This window comes from Neofelis nebulosa, chromosome 12, assembly GCF_028018385.1.
Source record: "Neofelis nebulosa isolate mNeoNeb1 chromosome 12, mNeoNeb1.pri, whole genome shotgun sequence".
NCBI lineage: Eukaryota > Metazoa > Chordata > Mammalia > Carnivora > Felidae > Neofelis > Neofelis nebulosa.
The window spans coordinates 80,306,336-80,326,900 of record NC_080793.1 but is presented as its reverse complement, the minus strand read 5'-3'; the positions used below and the strand labels follow the sequence as shown (position 1 = coordinate 80,326,900).

Genomic DNA, 20,565 nt, shown 5'->3' with positions numbered 1-20,565 from the left:
TACGGATGGCTTTTATGTGGAAAAGGGCAGAGTGCAGGTATGAGGCCAATAGATAGAACATAAGAGGAGGGATTCGTAGGCCGCCAGAAGCAGAACTTTCTAATGCTTAGCATTGTCTAAACATGGAAAAGCCTAAGAAATAATGAGTTACCCATTGATGGATTTGTTTAAAGAGACACTGGCTGGCCATTAGTCAGGAGCAAATGGATGGACATAGTGGATATTGGAGAGGTGGGCTTAAGAGATCCTTCTAGTTTGATGAAGCTATCTACAATTCTGTAACAGTAAGAAGTCACCTAAGCTCTTTGCATCTTAATTACCTCATTTATAAATTTGACTTTTGGCTTAAATCATTCATAATGTTCCTTGTAACATTAACATTCTATCACCTTTTAGCAGAAAGTTTCCCACATGCTCCATGGGGTTCTACAATGTCCGGTTAAGTGGAATTGGATGGATAACGAAGTTGGTATGAGCAAAAGTAGGTCACAGTAGAAAGAGCGGGGAAAGGGGGTCATGAGAATCGGCTGTACTCCTAAGCTGCCTTTAGCTAGCCATGTGACCTACCCCTTTCTGCTCCAGAACTTAGGTTTTTCATTTACTATTTAGGACAAGAATCCCAAATCATAGTTGAGTCTGTGGATCAAAGGTAAACTCAAGACCCAGAACACATAACAATACAAAAAGGTTCAAAAAAGTTTGACATGTTATATTCATAGGGGTAATAAAATATGTATAATGTGTAGACACTGAAAACAACTACCATGTCATTACTTAGGAAAATTCTTGGACCGAAATATTATGTTTAATTTTATTTAATAACCAGTCATAACAATGTAATATAGGAATTATACACTTTATAAATGCCCTGAGGTTTTTATTAGAAAAATACTACCACTCTAAATAGGTGAAAATAATAAAAGAGAGCATTTGTTTCTGGGAAGAAAAGACTAAAGAAAAGAATATAATAATATTCCTCTCAAGAGGTTGATGTGAGAATGAAATGAGAATATTTTACATTATAGTAAATATTTTATGTTTATTTATAAAAATATATTTATATACACTAAACTTTATAAAAAATAAATACAAATGTCATAAATATAAATATGTATTGATGATATAAATAAAATATTTATATTTAATATATTTCATAGGAACATATTTATGTTTTATATTGGTCCTGATAAGTCACTTAGCATTATATCTGTCATATAATAAGTAATCACTAAATGGTTCTTATTATTAAAACAAACAAAACTATAGACCAATATCCCTCAGACTAAAGACGAATATCAACCACAGCAAAGGTTCTTGAAAAGCATTAACAAATAGTATTCAGCAATACATACAAAGAATTACACACCATTACCAAGTGAGATTCATTCCAGAGATGTACGGCTGGTTCATTATTCAAAAATCAATTAATATAATACACCACATTGGTAGAATGAAGGAAAAAAATACCGCATAATCATCTCAGTTAACACAGAAGAAGCATTTGACAAAACCATTCTCCTTTGGCTCTCAACAAATTAGAAGAAAGGCACTTCCCAAACCTGATTAAGGGCATTTACGAAAATCTCACAGCTAACATCACATTCAATGGCAAAGACTGAATGCTTTTCCCCCTCGATAGAGAACAAAGCAAAGGTGTCCGCTCTTGCTACTCTTATTCAACATAGTGCTAAACAGCTAAAATCAAAAACAATCGCAACATTAATGTGAGCGAGGGTGCAGGGAAACTGGGTTACTCATACATTGCTAATGGGAACATGAAAGTGTTCAGCCACTCTGGAAACCAGTTTGCCAGTTTCTTTAAAACTTCCGTCTAGGGGCGCCTGGGTGGCTCAGTCGGTTAAGCAGCTGACTTCGGCTCAGGTCATGATCTCACGGCCCGTGAGTTCAAGCCCGTGTCGAGCTCTGTGCTCACAGCTCAGAGCCTGGAGCCTGTTTCAGATTCTGTGTCTCCCTCTCTCTGACCCTCCCCCGTTCATGCTCGGTCTCTCTCTGTCTCAAAAATAAATAAACGTTAAAAAAAAAATTAAAAAAAAAAACAAAAAAACTTCCGTCTACCATACAGCCCAGTAATTGTACTCCTAGGCTTTCATCCCAGAGAAAGGAAGACTTAGGTTCTTACAAAAACATGCACACCCATGTTTATAGCAGCGTTATTCATAGTAGCCCCAAATGGAAAACAATCCACATGTTCTTCTGTAGGTGAATGGTTAAATGGCGGTACATCCATATAACAGAGTACTACTCTGCAGTAAAAAAGAACAAACTATCCTTACATGCAATGACGTAGTTGAATCTGTAGAAAGTTAAGCGGAGTGAGAAAAACACCAAAAAAGCCAATCCTGAAGGGTTGCATGGAGAATGAATCTATTTATGTAAAATTCTTGAAACAACAAAGTAATAGAAATGGAGAACAGATAAGTGGTTAAGGGAACGCCTAGGGTGAAGGACAGTGTGGTGTAGGAGGCACATGGATTTGACTCGAAAGGAAACATGAAGGATTTATGTGGTGAGGAGACGTTCGGTGTTTTGCCTGTTTCAATGTCAACATACCTGCTGTAATGTTATGCTATAGTTGTGCAAGATGTTCCCATTTGAAGGAGACAGGGTAAAAAGCACATGGGACCCGTCTGCATCATTTCTCATAACAGCAGTTGAATCTACAATTACCTCAAAATAAGAGGCTTAATTTTGTTTCAAGTATTTTTTTTTTTTTAATTCTAGCTAAAGTATAGTGTATATTAGTTTCAGGAGTAGAATTTAATGTTCATCACTTACCTATAACACCCAGTGCATATCACAATTAAGTGCCTTCATTAAAAAAAAAAAAAAATTCTGCCTATCTGGGGCACCTGGGTGGCTCAGTCGGTTAAGTGTCCAACTTTTGACGCAGGTCATGATCTCATGGTTTGTGAGTTCGAACCCCGTGTCTGGGTCTGTGGTGGCAGTGCAAAGCCTGCTTGAGATTCTCTCTTTCTGCCCCTCCAAACTCTCTCACTCTTTCTCTCTCTAAATAAATAAATAAACTTAAAAAAATTTTTAAAATCCTTCATATAATGTAATAATAATCAATCCAATAATCTTCAAATATATTATTTCCAGAGGAGAAAAAGGAACAATGAAGATGAAGTTTTCTTCATCTCTCAGGCTGTGGAAGAATCACCTAGAAGTTATTAAGCATCCTGATCTGCCCTTGGCTGGAAACTCTTGGCCAGGCTCATGACTCCCTTACTATTTTGAGTCTTGATCACAAATAAACGTTTATCGGTAACAGAAATGGAAAGTTACATGCAAACCAATAACGATGTTCAAAGAACTGAGAATTTTAAAGGGACACTTTGTACCCACACACGTAGAGAAAACATGGCAACAAAGGGAACAGAGCAGGATGAAAGCATGTACCTCCTCTTTGGCGATGCGCATCTCGTCTGTAACATTAGAGAAAACTGTGGGCTGGATGAAGTAGCCTTTATTCCCCCAGGGGCCTCCACCGCATTCCAATTTGGCCCCTTCTTTCTTCCCACTCTCAATGAGGTCAAGTATTTTTTCATATTGTTCCTTGTCAATCTATTTGAAAAATATCATACGGAGCGGAAAATAAGTGAATGAATTAAGAAAGCAAGTTTATGGAAGTAATACATCACCCAGCCTGTTAATGAGGGCTTCAAAATGCTCGAATATTGTTGTGAAGTCAAATATCCTATCAAAATAGCTGACAGAGGCTCAGATTAATTCTGTGTTTATTCTCCTGACTTTTCTGGAAAGAACACTTAAAGATAAATATTTGTATTTAGTATCTGTTTTATAGTTACATAAGAAAAGCACATGATCACTGCAAACAAGTGTTATTTATTTACATTATTTATGTATTTATCCTGGAAAAATGCCTGTTCATAGTCAAACATACTTACTTGACTACTGTAGTCCAAAGTGAAATAAAGAGTGAAAGGAAAAAAGAACTTTGGGAATGGGTTTAATTAAATATGGCAATTGGCAAGCAGATGTTTTGGGACTTTGCCGATCCCTAGACCTCTCTTTGGTTCTCCTCATTCCTATCTCCTCTGGCCAGATCCATGCTGACCACGGTCTGGTCATCCTCTTCAGTTCAGGTCCCTCTCAGCAGGTTAAGGTTTAGTTTTAAAGGAAAAAGATTAGGGGCGCCTGCCTGGCTCAGTCGGTTAAGCATCCGATTTCAGCTCAGGTCACAACTTCAGCTCAGGTCATGACTTCGGCTCAGGTCATGATCTCACGGTTCGTGAGTTAGAGCCCCGTGTATCTGTGCTGACAGCTCGGAGCCTGAAGCCTGCTTCGGATTCTGTGTCTTCCTCTCTCTCTGCCCCTCCCCTTCTCTCTCTCTCAAAAATAAACAAACATTATTAAAAATTTTTAAAGGAAAACGATTGAAGATCCAGGAGTCAAGTGGGGGGGGGGGGACCCTCTTGCTAGCTCAACTTGTCTTTTCTCACTACTTAAAAAGTGTTGCTCTTTATCATCTTTTACCCTGCAATCTCCCCCATCTTCTAAATCCCAGAAAAAGGTTTCAAAGACCTCTGACCACACAAACCAGCTCCCATATCCAATTAGATTACGTGCTATCTGAAACCAGAAAAGGTTTTCTAAAATCTGGCACAATATTCGGTACGACGTTGCTCAATCCTCCGTAGTGCACGATATTTAATTGAATAGTCTCCAAAGAAAACGTTCTTTCATTTCCAGCAAATTAAAGAAGTCGTAGGGTTGGTTTAAGAACTGTTGGTTTGATATTTAAATTGCTGCATAATATCTTCTACAGCCAGACTAAGTGGTGCTGTTAGTTCTGCCTGGTGAAAATATTCTGGTTTGTCAGCAAATAACCAAGCATCCGTGTGTCTCCGTGCAAAGCTTCCCTGGCCTATTCCAAAATATTCACTTGACTGTGGCCTCAAAACAATCATGATTGTTATGGCCCTAAGCCATAACCTTTCCCTGCCTATGACCAGAGTGGGTACTTGGTGACCGTGCTAGTCTGGCTTATGCACTGGGAGGTAAAGGCTGAAAGGATTTGACTATTGGAAGACTTTGATGGCCAATAACCTCTAAAAATATAGGAATTCATCTTTTACTGGCTGGCTACTGACAATGTGGTTCTCTAACCAGCAACTTTAGCATTACTTGGTGGCAAAAATGCATTTCTCAGGCCTCACCCAAGACCTACTGTGTCAGAATTGGCCTTTTTAACAAGATCCTCTGGCGATTCAAATGCACAGGAAAGATTGGGAATGTTGCATTAGAGCTAGGCCTAGTGAGGGAAGTTTTCAGGTATACTTCAGGACATACTCAGTTGAGTCCCGCTGATTTTGATCCACCATACATACTAATCTTCCTCAGAAGGTTTCAGACTGGCCATATCTGAATTTGGCTCTCCTTTTGGCCCTCAGGAACTTCTCAATAATGCTAGGATGTAGCAGGGGCTCTCTACTGTGCGATGGGCCGTTAGCCCATGGGCTAGTCTGTGAAATGTAATAGGGCATGGCGTTGTAATAGCCTCAGAGTATACATTTTGATGTGTTTGAATGCGCAAATTCTCTCATTCCTTAGGGTTCGTGGGCTGAGAAAGAAGACAAAGGGGGAAATGACACGGACACATCCTTCAACTTATTTGGAGACCATAGATCAACAAAAGCAATGAGAGCAGATATATGGAGTTATTGATCTGTGATAATAATTGTCACCACAGTTGTAAATGGGAACCTGCAATTCTCATTTATTTAACAGACATTTGAGCATGTACTGTGAACCAGGCACTTAGATAGATGCTTTATATAGATTATTGCATTTCACTGCACAATGACCCTACAAGATTGGTGTTACTACTCCCATTTTACAGATGAGAAAACAGAGCCTCAGGGAGGTTAGATTTTAAATCCAACCTCGATTTCCAAAGCCCATCTCTCCGCATTAAGACAAATGCAACTGTGCTGATAATGTTACAACATTTAATATTGGTATCATTACTTCTTTTTCAAATGAAAATATAGATATTTCCAGGTGTTTAAAAAGGCACATTTTGGGCTGTGAAATCAAATTGGAAAATCACTTTACCCATTAAGAAATTTATATATATGTATATATAATACACTGTACACATATGTATATATGTGTGTGTATATATGTAATATGTATTTACATATACTTGTATCTATAAATGTACTTAGTGCATAAATGTCTCTTTCTGTAAGTTTTGTCTTATAACAACAGATATTTTTAAGGGTGAAGAAGTTTCAAGGCCTTTTCAGTCTTCTCAAAAATCTACTTATTCTACTTACTCAGTAAAACTTGCGATGAAAATCTATTTGCTTATAGAGATTAAGGCCTCATATTAAGCAGTTAGATCACTGTTTACTTAAGATCCTATGAATAGGAATTTTCTTAAAGTCTATTTTAACTCCCTTCTCTTAGGAAGAATGAGGTATTCTAGATCAATTTTTGAGCCTCTGGTTGAATTGCATGGATCCCCCAATGGGAGAGTGTATTGCCCAACAATGTTTAATATTAAGTATCTTACATATTCTATTCTCTTCATTTCCCCTTTCTTTCCTTCCCTGTTCCTCTTTAGATCTATCTATCTATCATCTATCTATCAATACATCAAATGGGAAAAATGCTTTACTTTTACATAGATAGGTAGTCATTTATAGAGAGAAATAATCAAACTGAAAGCTTAGAATCCCATCCTTCTTTTAGAATTGGAGACCAAATCAAAATCAAATTTATTATATGTCTTGGCATCCATTTGAAAACCTACCTAATATGAGCAAAATCATCAATTACTTCTATGTACTCATTAACTCAAAGATAAAAACAAAACACATGTGATTGAGATAAATCAATGTATTACTTCATTTGCCAGCTGAGTTATTTTAGGGCTTTTAGGTTTCAATACCCGGCATTGTCTAAATCCTAAGATTTTCCTACTTGGCTATCTTGCATGAGCAGAAGAACCCAAAACATCCTTTTAACCTTTCCAGACTGTAAACTCCATGAGGTCAGGTATCATATCCTCCTTGTTCCTTTTGGCTTTGCCAGGTACTTATCCCAGTAAATTCAGTATTTTGGTAAACCACATTTATTTTTGGTTTAGTAAGTTAAGGTTAGTGTTTGCTTCAAATCAACAGCATGGAACAGTGTATAATTTTTAGTGTGAAAGAATAGAGACTCTAAGCTTAATGTCTAGACTCTAGAGAAGGATTTCTAAACAGCAGCCTTATTGGCATTTTATGGCAGATAACTCTTAGTTGTGGGGCTCGCCTGTTGCATTGTAAGATGTTTTATAGCATCTCTGGCCTCTACCCTCTACTAGATACCAGTAGAAACATCCCCTTTCCCAACTGAGAACCACTGCTCTACATCAAGGTCCCAGAGGGTTGGAGTAAATTTAGAACCAAAGATCCAGGAGCTTGCATAACAGACAATGAACAGGAAGGAAGGAAAGGGCAAAGATAGCTTTTGGACAAGAACAAGACTCTCATGTTGATAATGGGTCTAAGAAGACAGAAAAAACTGGGAAGCCAAGGGTTGTTGGAGAACTAGGGTTCTCCACCTAAAATGAGAAGTTTGTCACAGAGCCAGGAACTCAGGACCTTCTAGGACACCCAGGCCACCATTAGAAGGCCAATCAGAGTAACTGAAGACTGGAGAGAGTTTAGAGGTATGCTTCCTGCCCACATCTGTGGGATGTAAACTGAGAAAAAGGACTGACTCAGAGGAAGATATAAATGATAGGACTGTATACAAACTTCCAAAGTGGACGGAGACCACATACAGGAATCAAGAGGTGTGCAGGTGGAGAAAAACAAGAAACCTACAGCATCTGTTGTTTCTCCTCACATCTTTCATTTCCAACCTGCTTCTAAACTGTTTCAAGACATGAAGAGTGGGCAACACACAAGAAAGGATGCTTTCTTTAAATCGGGTGCTGTATTTATTTATTTATTTATTTATTTTTGTTAGATACCAAACTGATACAGTATTGTCACCTAGGAAGATCTGTGGCAAGGAAATAATCTTATTCAGTAATAAGTAAGCCTAAAGAGGGCACTTTATTCTTGTCCTCTGTGAAAGCTATTCCTTCCATTTTATACTTACTTGAGGGCCTTGGCTGACTCCTGGGGTCAGAGGATTTCCAAGAACGTATTTTTTAGCCCGTTCAACACTCCTTCGAACAAACTCATCATAAATTGATTCTTCCACAAAGAGTCTGGATGCAGCTATGCAACACTGGCCTTGGTGGTAGAATAATCCATGGTGGGAAAATTCAATGGCATTATCCACTGCAAAGAAGACACTCACATTGAAGAAGAGTTATTTTCTAAAGGTTACATATTTTTATACATATCTGTCAGAGGCAATATGGTGGTGTAGAAAACTTATGAGTTGCAGAGTCAGGCATAAATTCAATACATCCCACCTCTTATCATCCAGGTGACAAATTACCTTTTCTAATCCTCTCTGTGATATGGAAATGATAGCAAAAAATATAGAATCTAAAAAAAATTGTGGTTATTATTACAATTTTGATATAGGTATTACCAAGAATATAGAAAGTGTCACAAGATCCAATCCCACTGCAAACGATTTTTATAAATATCTCCATTTATACTTAGTTAGGTGACTATGAATATTTCAGGCTCCAAGTTTTAACTACATGACAAAGAAAATATGAACTATCAATTGCATTAAATAACTTAAAAATATTTTTAGACACCCTGATCAATAGGAAAAGTGTTATTTCTGAAAAAAATTGATATTCAGAATCATTCACCAAGCTTTAGAACCCTGTTCCAGAAAAAACATTCTCCAACTTTATTTAAAATATACTGTATTATTTCATATATGCCTCTAAGCTCTTCTTCCCTATGTATTTGAGATGGTAGAATGGGTCTTGAAAGGGAGGAAAAGGTTGCGTCATTATTAAGTCCTAAACAACCTGAAGAAAGTTTTCTCTGCATTTTAATTTTTTAAATGCTGAAGACTTAATTGAACATATGTCAGTCGAGTGCTGTTGTATTTCTTTTGTGAACTAACCACACCTACTTACGTTGTAGTGGAAACAGTTCACAGAAAGGTTTGGTAAAAATCAGGAATCTCGTTTGTAGACTATATAATAAGGTAGTGTGGTCTGAAAAGCTTCAGTTACGACCACATTCAGCCATTTTTGTTCATTGCCACATACCTCAACTGCTAAAGAAAGAGCTAGATGAATGCTTGACAACCTATTTCTGCTAATTGACATCCATTTAGAAAATAACTATGGGATTTTACTCGGTAATATACTGAGAATGAACCTGGGATATTGTATAGTGGAGTCAGATCATGATTGGAGATTGAATATATGTAAATTTGACTACACTTGCTAGGAAGAGGAAGAGAGGGAGAAATTCCTTGAATAATAGGCGTCATTTTCCCCTGGCCATTTCATTTAATGTGTGTATGACCCAGAGCTAAGGGAAAGGACAAATGTGAAATTTACTGTCTCCCTAGCTGGTCCCAGTACAATTTCACCACGCCTAACCCAATGCTAATATTTAAAGGCATAGACTTAATTAAGAATACACCATGGCTCCTAAGTGCAAAACAGTTAGTTTGCCTGGAGTTCAGCTGAGGAAATAGCAAACTATTCCAAATCACGAGGAAAGAGTATCTGTGTTAGACTTATCTAGGTGTTGTACTTTAGGACAATTTGAGAGACTTTCATGAGTAATTCTAGATTCTCATTAATGCCTTACATTTTGATGTTAGGGGCAAACCTTTTTATAAACTTCAGGTTCTTCGTACGGCATTATGGGACACCAAGGTGAGGGGTGAAAAGTTAAGAGTGGCTTTCACTCACAGTCGGCATCGGCAAACACAATGCAGGGGCTCTTTCCACCAAGCTCCAGCGTCACCCTCTTCAGATTGCTTTTCCCGGCAGCTTCTTTGATCATTTTGCCAACCTGTAATGGAGCATTACAAAGGAGGAGGCTTAGTCTGCTCCCGTGAAGGTGGGTTTATTTGGCATTCTAAATTTAGACAATGTTTGTGCCATAGTTACGTTTCACTAGGGAGAGACATTAGTGGCATTTTTCGAGACTGGCACCTTCAGATATCAAAGGTTCCTCCAACTGAGCACACACGATGAATCCGAAAAACGCTCCTGAGAAAAGATCCACCGCTGACCTTGATGAACACCACTGGACAGGAGGTAGTTTTCATTTTAATCAGAACTTCCCCTTTCTACTGATGGACTTGAGATGTCACGGTCCAGCCAAAACTTACCTACTTTAATTTTATCCCTCTACTGCAATCCAGAGAACTCTGTCCGAACGGTCATATTCACTAACCCCCAAATCTCATCTCTGTTTCTCATCACGTGCTCCTTGTGAACTGGGTTGACTCCTGTCCTGCCCTTCCTTGGGGTCCAGCTGATATCTGAACACTTCTTTGAAGCCTGCTCTGTTGACTCTGGGTAGACATGACCTTTTCTTCCTCTTTTGCCCCATACAACGCTCATGAGGATTGCTTCAGTGTCTACCTCGGATTGTATTATTTGTGTCCATATCAATTTCCCAAACAGGTATCACCTCCTTGGTAGCAGTGATAAAGTCCTATCATTGTGTATTTCTTGTTAGCACTATCTGTTGCGGTGGGGGTTTGTTTAACTATGAACTGACTGACAGGTATCTCTCTCTCTCTCTCTCTTTTCCTCTCTCTCTCTCCCCCCTGCATTCTTCCTTTCCCCTCTCCCTCCACACCTTTGAACAGTAGAGCTAGAAAAAAGAAATTGGATCTGTGCTCTCTGCTGCTACTTCAGCTAGCTGGAATCCTACTGTTCTGGTTTCTTCTTTAATGCTTGCTGCCTCTCTTCAGAGAAAGACATTGTTTTCATTTTTTTTCTTTGTGGATCACATCCCATCAAGATTATTTTCTGTAGTTGTTTTATTTTTCCATCTCTAAAACCTGGCCTGCTTTACAACTATTTCCTCTTCATTAGTTTTATTGAAGTCCGAATGTACTTAAATGATCTTTGCTTTGCTTTTTTGAGAGATGATTCATTTTATCTTGCTTCTGGGTTTCTTTTCCTATTTGACACATCAGAGTTAAATAAAAAAGTTACTATCCCAATGGAACAAAAGATAAGTAGATGCTTGCTGAGTGTGTGTTTGATTTTTACGTGGTTACTGAGCTGAATGCTACTGTGCATTACAGAGTAAAGCATTAATTAATCTGTCAATGTTTTTATCTTATTTCAAGATGTTGTGCACAAACCCTTTAATATGGGTAAATAAAGAGAAACTAACATGCTTGCAGTGGGGAAATCCTGTCTGAAATTTTTCTTATATACCATTTTCTTTCCGTAATATACTTCTTATTCAATTTTCATTTAAGATGATTAAGAATTCTGTATTTCCTACATAATATGCTTTTCTTTTCCTCCTTTGAATTTAATTCTTTCTGCGTCTTTTTTTTTTTCTTAATTTTTTAACTTAGAAACATTTACTGGGGAAACTTGATTAAAGTAGGTAAGTTTTGCCTTGGGGAAGGGAATAAGATTGGAGATATTTTTCTTAAAGTCACATATGTCAGAAGAATGAGAATGAAGAATGGCTAGAAGTATGAGTAAGAGAGGAAGGTTATACATCTGCTTAGGACAAGTTTAGATGGCAAACAAAAGGTTTGAGTTTTCTCAAAGGTCTAGCTAATGCTAAAAGAAGGAAACATCAATTTTTGTCTTGTGATTTTGTTCCTTTACTTGGAAAAAAGTAAAGGTTTATCATTTTTCTTAAAAGAGCTCTGCAATGAGAAGGATAAGAACCTTCAAGACCATGGTCAACAATATGTGGCATGATAACGTGGCATTGCCATGTGGGGCAGAACCAGCAGATGCTCGTGAAAATAGCCGAGCTTATCTCACCGTGCATAGTGTGTGTTGGATTCTGTTTTAAACGAATCGAATGAGGCATGAACATTCTTCTCTTACCAGAAGGATTTTTAGAAAGAGTGTCATTGCTATAAGGACCACGCAAGACGGAATCCCCTGTTTGCCTCTTTCACGGCCCTTGGCGAGTTTCTTGCTATCTGCTAAACACAAACCTGAAGCTAAAAGAGAGCCCAGGAAGACCGAGTTTTCTGTGTGGCCTCTAAAATCATCTTGATTACACTTGATTATTTAATGCTTATTCAGAAGTAGTTACTGTACTGGTTTCTGCAGATAACAATGCATAAAACAGTCTTTGAGGATGGTCAGCAAAGGAGAGAGATCCACGACCAAGCAAAGAGCACGAGCTATTATAATCATGTACCATGGTTAATGGGGACACAGGAGGGGAGGTTCAAATTCAGGATGAGGGCACCTGGGTGGCTCAGTCGGTTAAACATCCGACTCTCGATTTCAGCTTGGGTCATGAGCTCACAGTTTGTGGGATGGAGCCTCGTGTCAGGCTCTGCACTGACAGCACAGAGCCTGCTTGGGATTCTCTCTCTCCCTCTCTCTCAGCCTCTCTCCGTCTCTCTCTCTCTCAATAACAAATAAATAAGCATTTTAAAAATTCAGCATGCCCCCGGAACTGCAGAGAGAGCCATAGAGGTAACATGTGGCAGCAGCCTTATCATAGCAGGTGTGGCCACCAGTGGGCACAACCCTGGAGGAAGGAAATGATACATCTGAGTCCTCTATAGGGTGCTCGCTAGTAGGGTGTTTACTACTCATTTGCTCTGTCAATTTTATTCTGTACACTAAGGTAGACATTATTATTCCCACTCTCAAATTAGAAATGCAAGTTTAGCAATGATACTTAACTTTCGGAAGACACACTGCGTAAAGGGATAGAGTCAGAATTTGAGCCCAGATGTTGCCTAGGCTGTTAACCTCAAAGTTTTCCTATTTTTGGCAGGTAAAGTCCCCCAAAATGCTGCAGGGGCCTGGGGATGGGCCAAGACAAATAGGCAGTGGTTCCGGAGAGGGGGTCAGGCAACAGCCCAGATGAACTAGAGAATGAGTGGGCATGGGATCTAGAGGAGGAAATATGCATGGAGTCCTTTGGGGGAAGGTCTAGAATGCTCAGTTGAGGAGTTTGTACCTTCCTGCCCTTATCTCCTCTGCTATGATTCAGATTTGTGACTTTACCACTTTCTAACTTATTGCCATGTCTCATTTTCAATTATTTTGTCCCACCGAATGCAGGATTTGCTTTCCCTCACATCAACTAGGGGTTTGCAGAATGTAAACTTTTTCTATTCTATGTCTATGAAATGTAAGAAAAAGTACATAAGTATTTAATTTTTAAAAAAAATCAAGAAGACTAACTTTTGATTTTCCACCATTTAAAAAATTTTTTTAATGTTTTATTTATTTTTGAGAAAGAGAGAGACAGAGTGTGAGCAGGGCAGGGGCAGAGAGAGAGAATAGCTGAAGCAGGCTCCAGGCTCCGAGCTGTCAGCGCAGAGCCCGATGCGGGGCTCAAACCCATAGACTGCGAGACCATGACCTGAGTCGAAGTCAGACTCTTAACCGACTGAGCCCCCCCAGGCGCCCCTCCACCATTTTAATTCTCTATGTAGATGTTTCTTTATACTGGAGTGGCTAAGTAGGAGTATAAAATAATCCAATTAGCTTCTCCTCATTATCTAGAATGTTCTTCTTGCTTCTCAATCTCCAAGGGTGTTAAAAAAGTAACCCCTCTTCAAAATTCAGAGCAAGTCCTAACACCTACGTAGACATCACCATTCCTTATTCCTTCCTGTGAATGCCCTCAGAGCAGTCGACACATTTCATAGTATCTTATCAGGTCTTGCTGTGTATCTTATTTCTAACAGCCACTTTATGGGAAAGCATTCTCATTCTTCAAACTTTCTACTGAATACCAGTAAAAGGTTTGCACTGATCTTCTAACAATGTCACATAATCCAATAAGAGGACTCAAATTGTGTTTTACTTGGTACAGTATGATTTTACCACTGTCTTTTGCTTGCAATAGGAAATCATCTCAATAGGTGGGAATCTATTCTCCCAAACTCCACTTTCCAGGAAGCGCTCTCTCTCTCTCTCTCTCCTTCCTGCCTCTTCTTGCGGTGCCCATGGCTGAGACCCTGTTCTTTAGCCTTCCAGAACATCGCACTGGAGCCAAAAAGGCATAGAAGTTAGGCTAAACCAGCAGTAACATTCAGGAAGCTGAGTTGCTGGCTCCCTTTCAGAACGATCAAGAAACAGAGAACCCCAAATAAGGAGCTAAGGGTGATGTTCTGCAATTTAATTTTCGTAATCTACAGGGTAAAATTACATTCATTCATACAAATCACTGTGGCTCTATTTAGAATTTCTATCATAAACCATACTAATCACATGACAGGGTCCAATCGGCTATAGTTCTCATCAGGGAAAGGAATGAACATTCTAAAAGCAGTCCACTGTAGTCCGAGTTTGTCACAGGTATTCCGTTTCATCTCAACTACATCTGCTTATGTTCTATAAACACGTCTGAAGGCTTGAATAAGGAACAAATCATTAAAAAGAACTTTTGTTTTAAAGAAACGTCGGCTTAAAAACAGTTACATAAAACACACGCTTCTGACACCTGGAGACACAGACATTCCTCACTACTGGCCCCAGTAACTGATTACCTCTGTAGATCCTGTGAAGGCCACTTTGTCTATGTCCATGTGGGAAGAAATGGCCGCCCCTGCGGTAGGTCCATAACCAGGCACAATGTTCACTACTCCTGGAGGGAAACCTGCCTGAAGATACAAAGTAAAATATTTACAACAGAACTGAGAATCTCATTCTACGACAAAAAAGAGGAGTGTATGGGATCAAAGTTGCCTCTTTATGCCGAGCTTATGAGTTTCTCTACCAGGAAAGATTCGTTTATGTGGTTTTATTATTATTATTTCATTTCTCAGCCCACTTAAAATAACCTCAAGAGTTGCATTGCTGGGGAAGTATTCCTCCTCGGGGTAAGACCATGTTTGACTTTTATGGGTCATTGCCCCAGTGATGGCTGTCTCAAGTTTCCTAACGGTAACTCAGAAAGATAGTATGGGTAAAAGAGCTTGGTAAATTACTCACATAGAAGGAAAGCAATGTGTTTATTAACCTATCGGCAAATCTAAAAGGATCTTACATTTTTAGTTTCTAGCTATTGATTGTACAGGGCATACCAACTGGGTGGCAAAAGCCTACTGGCAATATTTAATCAGTAAAACATTAGATAAGAATTGTCATCCCGTGCATGATTAAGTGGCACAGACTGATTTCACTCCTGGTTAAAAAAATGATGAGGTAGAAAACAGTGTGTACCTGAGATGGGCACAGTCACATTTCATGTTGTAGGCACCAACATGCCCCATTTTGATATATCTTTGCCTTGTTTTTTAAAGTGAAGAATAGTTTTAAGATTTACACTCAGGTTTTTAAAATTTAAGTGTCTAGTAACTAAAGCTTGTTTTCTAAGTTCTGGAAAGACATGAAGGACAATGGGCAATAAATTGTTTGCAAGAAAAAAGATATGAACACAATCCAGACAGTGGATGGAAATAAATTTCATGTGCAAATTTTTTTTTGCCCCTTGTTAAGCAAGAAGGCAAATGCACAGGAAACTGGAATAGAAAACAGAATATAAACATGTCCCCTTGTGGGTAGATGTGTTCAAAAATTATGTGGCACGATATTACAAGTGAGCAGAGAGGCCTCCAACCTTCGAATGGACTAGTTTTGTTTTTTTTTTAATTTTAAATCGCAGAACCTCCAGGCCATCGGTACCGGTTATAAACGAATTTTCATTTCAACATTCGAAAGAAGGATACTTCAGTTTCAACATGAAGTCACATTCATGAGAGTTAGGCCAAAGAAACAAACAAGGGGTGCGGTCTCCCAAAAATGAATAAACATTAAAAAATTTTTAAAAAGAAACAGACAAACAAAAGTGATCATAAGGTGAGTGTTTGACATGAAGCCTTTGAATCTGGCATCTTACCTCCATTTGGGCAGAGGTTCATTTGGGCTGATTGCAAAAAAATCTCAACTGGCAGCCATATTAAATTTGTCTTCATCACTGGCCGGGAGTCATTGGGAGGTAGTTTAGGGGAGCACGAAGTGAGATCTTCTTATTGTAAATGAAGGCTCCCGAGTTCTTGTGCATATTTTGATGGGGGAAACTCACCTCTTGTATTAAAGATGCCACGTGAAGAGCAGTGAGAGGAGTTTGCTCTGCAGGTTTGACAACCACTGTATTTCCGCAGCTAAGGGCAGGCCCTATCTTCCAAATGAGCATGACCAACGGGAAATTCCACTAGAAAGCAATATATAACAATAGATTCTTTGTATCACTGAAAGCTACCTTTGCCAATCTAACTTCTACATTATCCACTACCCATCGATGTGAAATAATAATTGTGGTAGTTTTGTGCGGTCAACTGGTGTATTCGAATTCAGTTAATTGCTAAAAGCAAACTCATAAATGCTAAAAAGCTCCAAATAAGCTAGATGTGGGACGGGAGTGGAAGAGAGCCATACAATTTTATCAAGGGCTGTTATTATGAGTTCTTCATCTACTGGAGGGGGAAAAAAAAATCACTGCATGGTTTAAAAATCAAACCTTGCTATTAAACACACTAGAAGTTATCTGTACGTGTTTGAAAAGTGTGATTATTCCTCCCTCCTTATAGATCATTTATTGTAACTACACACCCAATAGTAAGACTTAACAGTGACCTGAAACTAATATAACACTGTATGTCAGCTATACTTCAATAATAAAAATTATATGTATGTGAGTGTGTGTGTGGGTATGGGGGTATGTGGGTATGAGTTTATTTCTAAGGCAAATATCTCACTAAAGACATTAAAGTTTAGCGTCTGGTGGCTAAGAACTTGGATCAAATCTCAGCTCAGTCACTGACTAGCCCAGTGAACTCAGACAAGTTACATGCTCTCCTTGGATGATTTCTTCATCTGTAAGTACTGATAAAAATCCTCTCTACTTTGGAAGGTCATCCTGAGGATTCTTCAAGAAAGTAGGCCAAAGACTTAACAGACTGACCGATTCATCATAGTCATGCAATAAATATTAGCCATTATTAGTGCCCAGGGTTTTGTAGTTTTTATTAATTTTATTGAGATTTGTGAAGTAATGAGCAATTTCATTCAAAAAATTGTATGTATGCATTTCAGTCTCATTGGAGCAGAAGACAATTCATTGTGACTTCCTCATTCAAAAACTTCACGGGTGGCTGTGTGGTTCCATCAGTTAAGCAACCAACCCCTGATTTCAGCTCAGGTCATGATCTCATGATTCAGAGATGGAGACTCGTATTGGGCTCTTTGCTGACAACCTGGAACCAGCTTGGGATTCTCTCTCTTCCTCTCTCTCTGCTCATTGCCTACTCACACCTGCTCTCTTTCTCTCTCTCAAAATAAATAAACATTTTTAAAAAATAATCAAAAACTTCAGAATACTCTGCCAACTTTTTATTTGGCCTCTTTGAATATGTTGGCGAAATCAGTTAGGTAGCCTCCTCTTTTGGGGGTTTAAAAGAAAATCTTCATGATTCTGCTTAAAAATACTACTAAAGGTAGGATACATTTCATACAGTGGTCCAACAGTTCCTTCCATTTTAATTGAAAACAGGCATTTAGGACATGAACACTGGTTGCTACTATTCTCCATGATAAGTCTCAATGAGGAGATAAAAAGTGAAGAATAGAAGCAGAGAAGTTGGTGATGACCACTTTGGTTACATGTGAAACACGGGTCTTAAAAAGAGTATATAACACAGCATTTTAAAAACAAGCCATACAGTAAATGTCAATGTCAATGCTGAAACACACTCAAGTACTGAAACACTCAAGAGATACACCACAATATAGACACAATTCTGGACTAACTCATTTGTACCTAAAGAGTTCAGTCACAGGGAGACCTAAGCTCATCAGTTACTACATTTGGTCCACATTTAGCAAATTTCTGAGAACGTATTTATGTTGGATAAAGCTTCTTTACCAAATGAAATAGAATTCTTTTTTTTTCTTTTTTAAAATGGAAAATGATATAGAAAACCAACTTACAGGAATGATTTGGCCACATACACCAATAGGCTCATGTCTTGTGTAAGTAAAAAAGTTTCCATCTGGAAAATAAAACAATCATTTATGGACAAGTATATTTGACACACATGGGATGGTGGTTTGGGTTGATACTTACAGAAAGGTATACACAATAACTAAAAACAAAAACAAGGGTGCCTGGGTGGCTCAGTCAGTTAAGCATCTGACTTCAGCTCAGGTCACGATCTCGCGGTCCGTGAGTTCGAGCCCCACGTCTGGCTCTGTGCTGATAATTCAAAGCCTGGAGCCTGCTTTGGATTCTGTGTCTCCTTCTCTCTCTGCCTCTCCCCAACTCACACTCTATCTCTATCTCTCTCCAAATAAACAAACATTGAAAAAAATAATAATAAAAACAAAACCAAAAATTTAGGAAACCAAGAAAACATATCTCCAACCACTTACAAAATGAAAAATTGTGTTCGGAAATAGTAATTTGAAATGAGAAGAACCATAAAACTGATATAGGTCAAGGAAAAGATGTGAAACCAGAAAATATATGGAAGATATTTAGTTCTATCTCTCACCCATGTAGAAGGGCTATTTATTCTACATCATCCTCATTCTCAAAGTTTACTTTCTTTCTTAAGAAAAAAGGTAAAAGGGGGGCCCCTGTCAGTTGAGCATCAGACTCTTGGTTTCAGCTCAGGTCGTGATCATGGTTTGTGAGTTCCAGCCCTGTGCTGGGCTCTGTGCAGACAGTGCAGAGCCTCCTTGGGATTCTCTGTTTCTCTCCCTCTTTCTCTGCCCCAACCCCACTCATGCACGTGCACACGCACACGCACATGTGCTCTCTCTCTCTCTTTTTCTCTTTCTCAAAATAGATAAATAAACTTAAAAAAAAAAAGAAAAAGAAAAAAGGTAAAAGGTGTATGACTAAGAAAATACCTGTTAGAGTGCTATTTCTGACAGTTCTAACTTCTATCAGTAATGGCAGAATTTTTTTGAAGTAAAACTAACAAAATTAGAAGAGAGTAGAATTAAAAAAAATATATCTCCCTACAAGCCTACTGCTGATTCTAAAGGCTTTTTTTTCCCTACCAAAAAATAAAAGCAGACTCTATTAATCCATGAAAAAAAAAAATGCCAGAAGTAAAAGACATTGCTAAAAAAAGTGTCAGAAGTAAAAGACATTGCTTTGCAATCTGGATTTCATTGATTGATATACCTCAAAGTTTGATGTGGTCATTCTGAGGTTACATGGCACATTTTGTTCTGTTCTATTCTAGTTCTCACAAAAACTTCCTGGCTATCATAGCAAGAAAGCTCCTTATCAAGTCTATTTGTACTTAAAATGGTTTCTCCCTCGTCAAAGGGTAAAGCAAGAATTTCTAACATAGCCACATTTCTTGTTTTTTACCATGGTCTCACTCCCCGTCCCCCCCCCCCCCTTTTAATTCCTGGCTATCACTTTTAACCTGCTGGAGGCTGTCATGAGATTGAAAATACCCAGGAGGGCCAGCCCAGGGGGTGTTGTACTTCTACAGCCAGTAAGTGCATTTATAGGAATTAAATTCTACCCATCATGTTTTCCAAACTGATGCTTCTTTATATTCATATCTCATTATGTGCATGCTCTACTGAAATAATAAAACACGTACATACACATCTACTCACACAAATTCTTAAATTGGGCTGTAAACACAGTCTCATCTTACTTTGAAGCTACTTGAAATAAATCAATGTGAATTGGTTTGTTTAATTAATCTGCTGTAACTACTGAGTTAGACCAGGCACAGATGACCCTAACTGACTCACTCTGGAACATGCAAAGACACTTAAATAATTACATTATAGGAGGGGTATAAATGCCACTACTGGAATACACAATAAATAATTTGAGGCCAGCTTTGAACAGTTTGTGCCGTGAGAGAGACAATTGCCCTAATTCAGTGACTGTGGGCACAAGACTGCTCTTGCTTTAAAATTGTCTAACACATCTGTAGTGGTACTTTCTGTGTGACTATGCAGAAACAATGTTAAAAAGCTATGTGATAAATCTTAGCAGAAGTTCAGAGCTGCATCGTCTCAAAGTCAAGGTGAAAATAAGACTGCCTTTTTGGGTGACATCTTTAAAAAGGAGGGTTTGGAATAATTCAGCTCTACAGTTATCTTCTCGCACCTACCCCCCATCCCTGGTGGTTTCTCAAAGCTCCTTACCGATGGGTATCGTGCGACCCTGGATCTTGTCAGCCCATCCTGCACAGTAGCGTAATGTTGTTATGCAGCCCCCTAAATCCATCTGATATGCGTTGGAGAATAGTTTTCCACCATTCATTGACTCCATTGTCTGAAAAAGAAATCAAACCTCAAACATAAACTTCCACAAACTTTTTAGATTAAAAAATACAGCGTTATTATTTTGAATGATCATGTGTTAGAGAATTTTGGAAATAGAAAGAAATCCTGTAAGCCATCTTATATCACCTTCCCTT

The 20,565-nt window shown here is 38.5% G+C and overlaps 1 protein-coding gene across 1 annotated transcript in view; it reads right to left on the bottom strand.

Annotated features, from left to right (window-relative positions):
• The window catches only part of ALDH1A1 (aldehyde dehydrogenase 1 family member A1), a 58,499-nt gene that overhangs the window by 14,145 nt on the left and 23,789 nt on the right, over nt 1-20,565 (bottom strand). The window contains exons 4-10 of the mRNA XM_058695690.1: nt 20,291-20,420; nt 18,095-18,156; nt 16,191-16,319; nt 14,653-14,766; nt 9,887-9,989; nt 8,143-8,327; nt 3,421-3,585 (exon numbers count right to left, since the gene is read on the bottom strand). Of these exons, the coding sequence (XP_058551673.1) occupies nt 3,421-3,585; nt 8,143-8,327; nt 9,887-9,989; nt 14,653-14,766; nt 16,191-16,319; nt 18,095-18,156; nt 20,291-20,420 (888 nt within the window). The remainder of the gene's footprint in view (nt 1-3,420; nt 3,586-8,142; nt 8,328-9,886; nt 9,990-14,652; nt 14,767-16,190; nt 16,320-18,094; nt 18,157-20,290; nt 20,421-20,565) is intronic.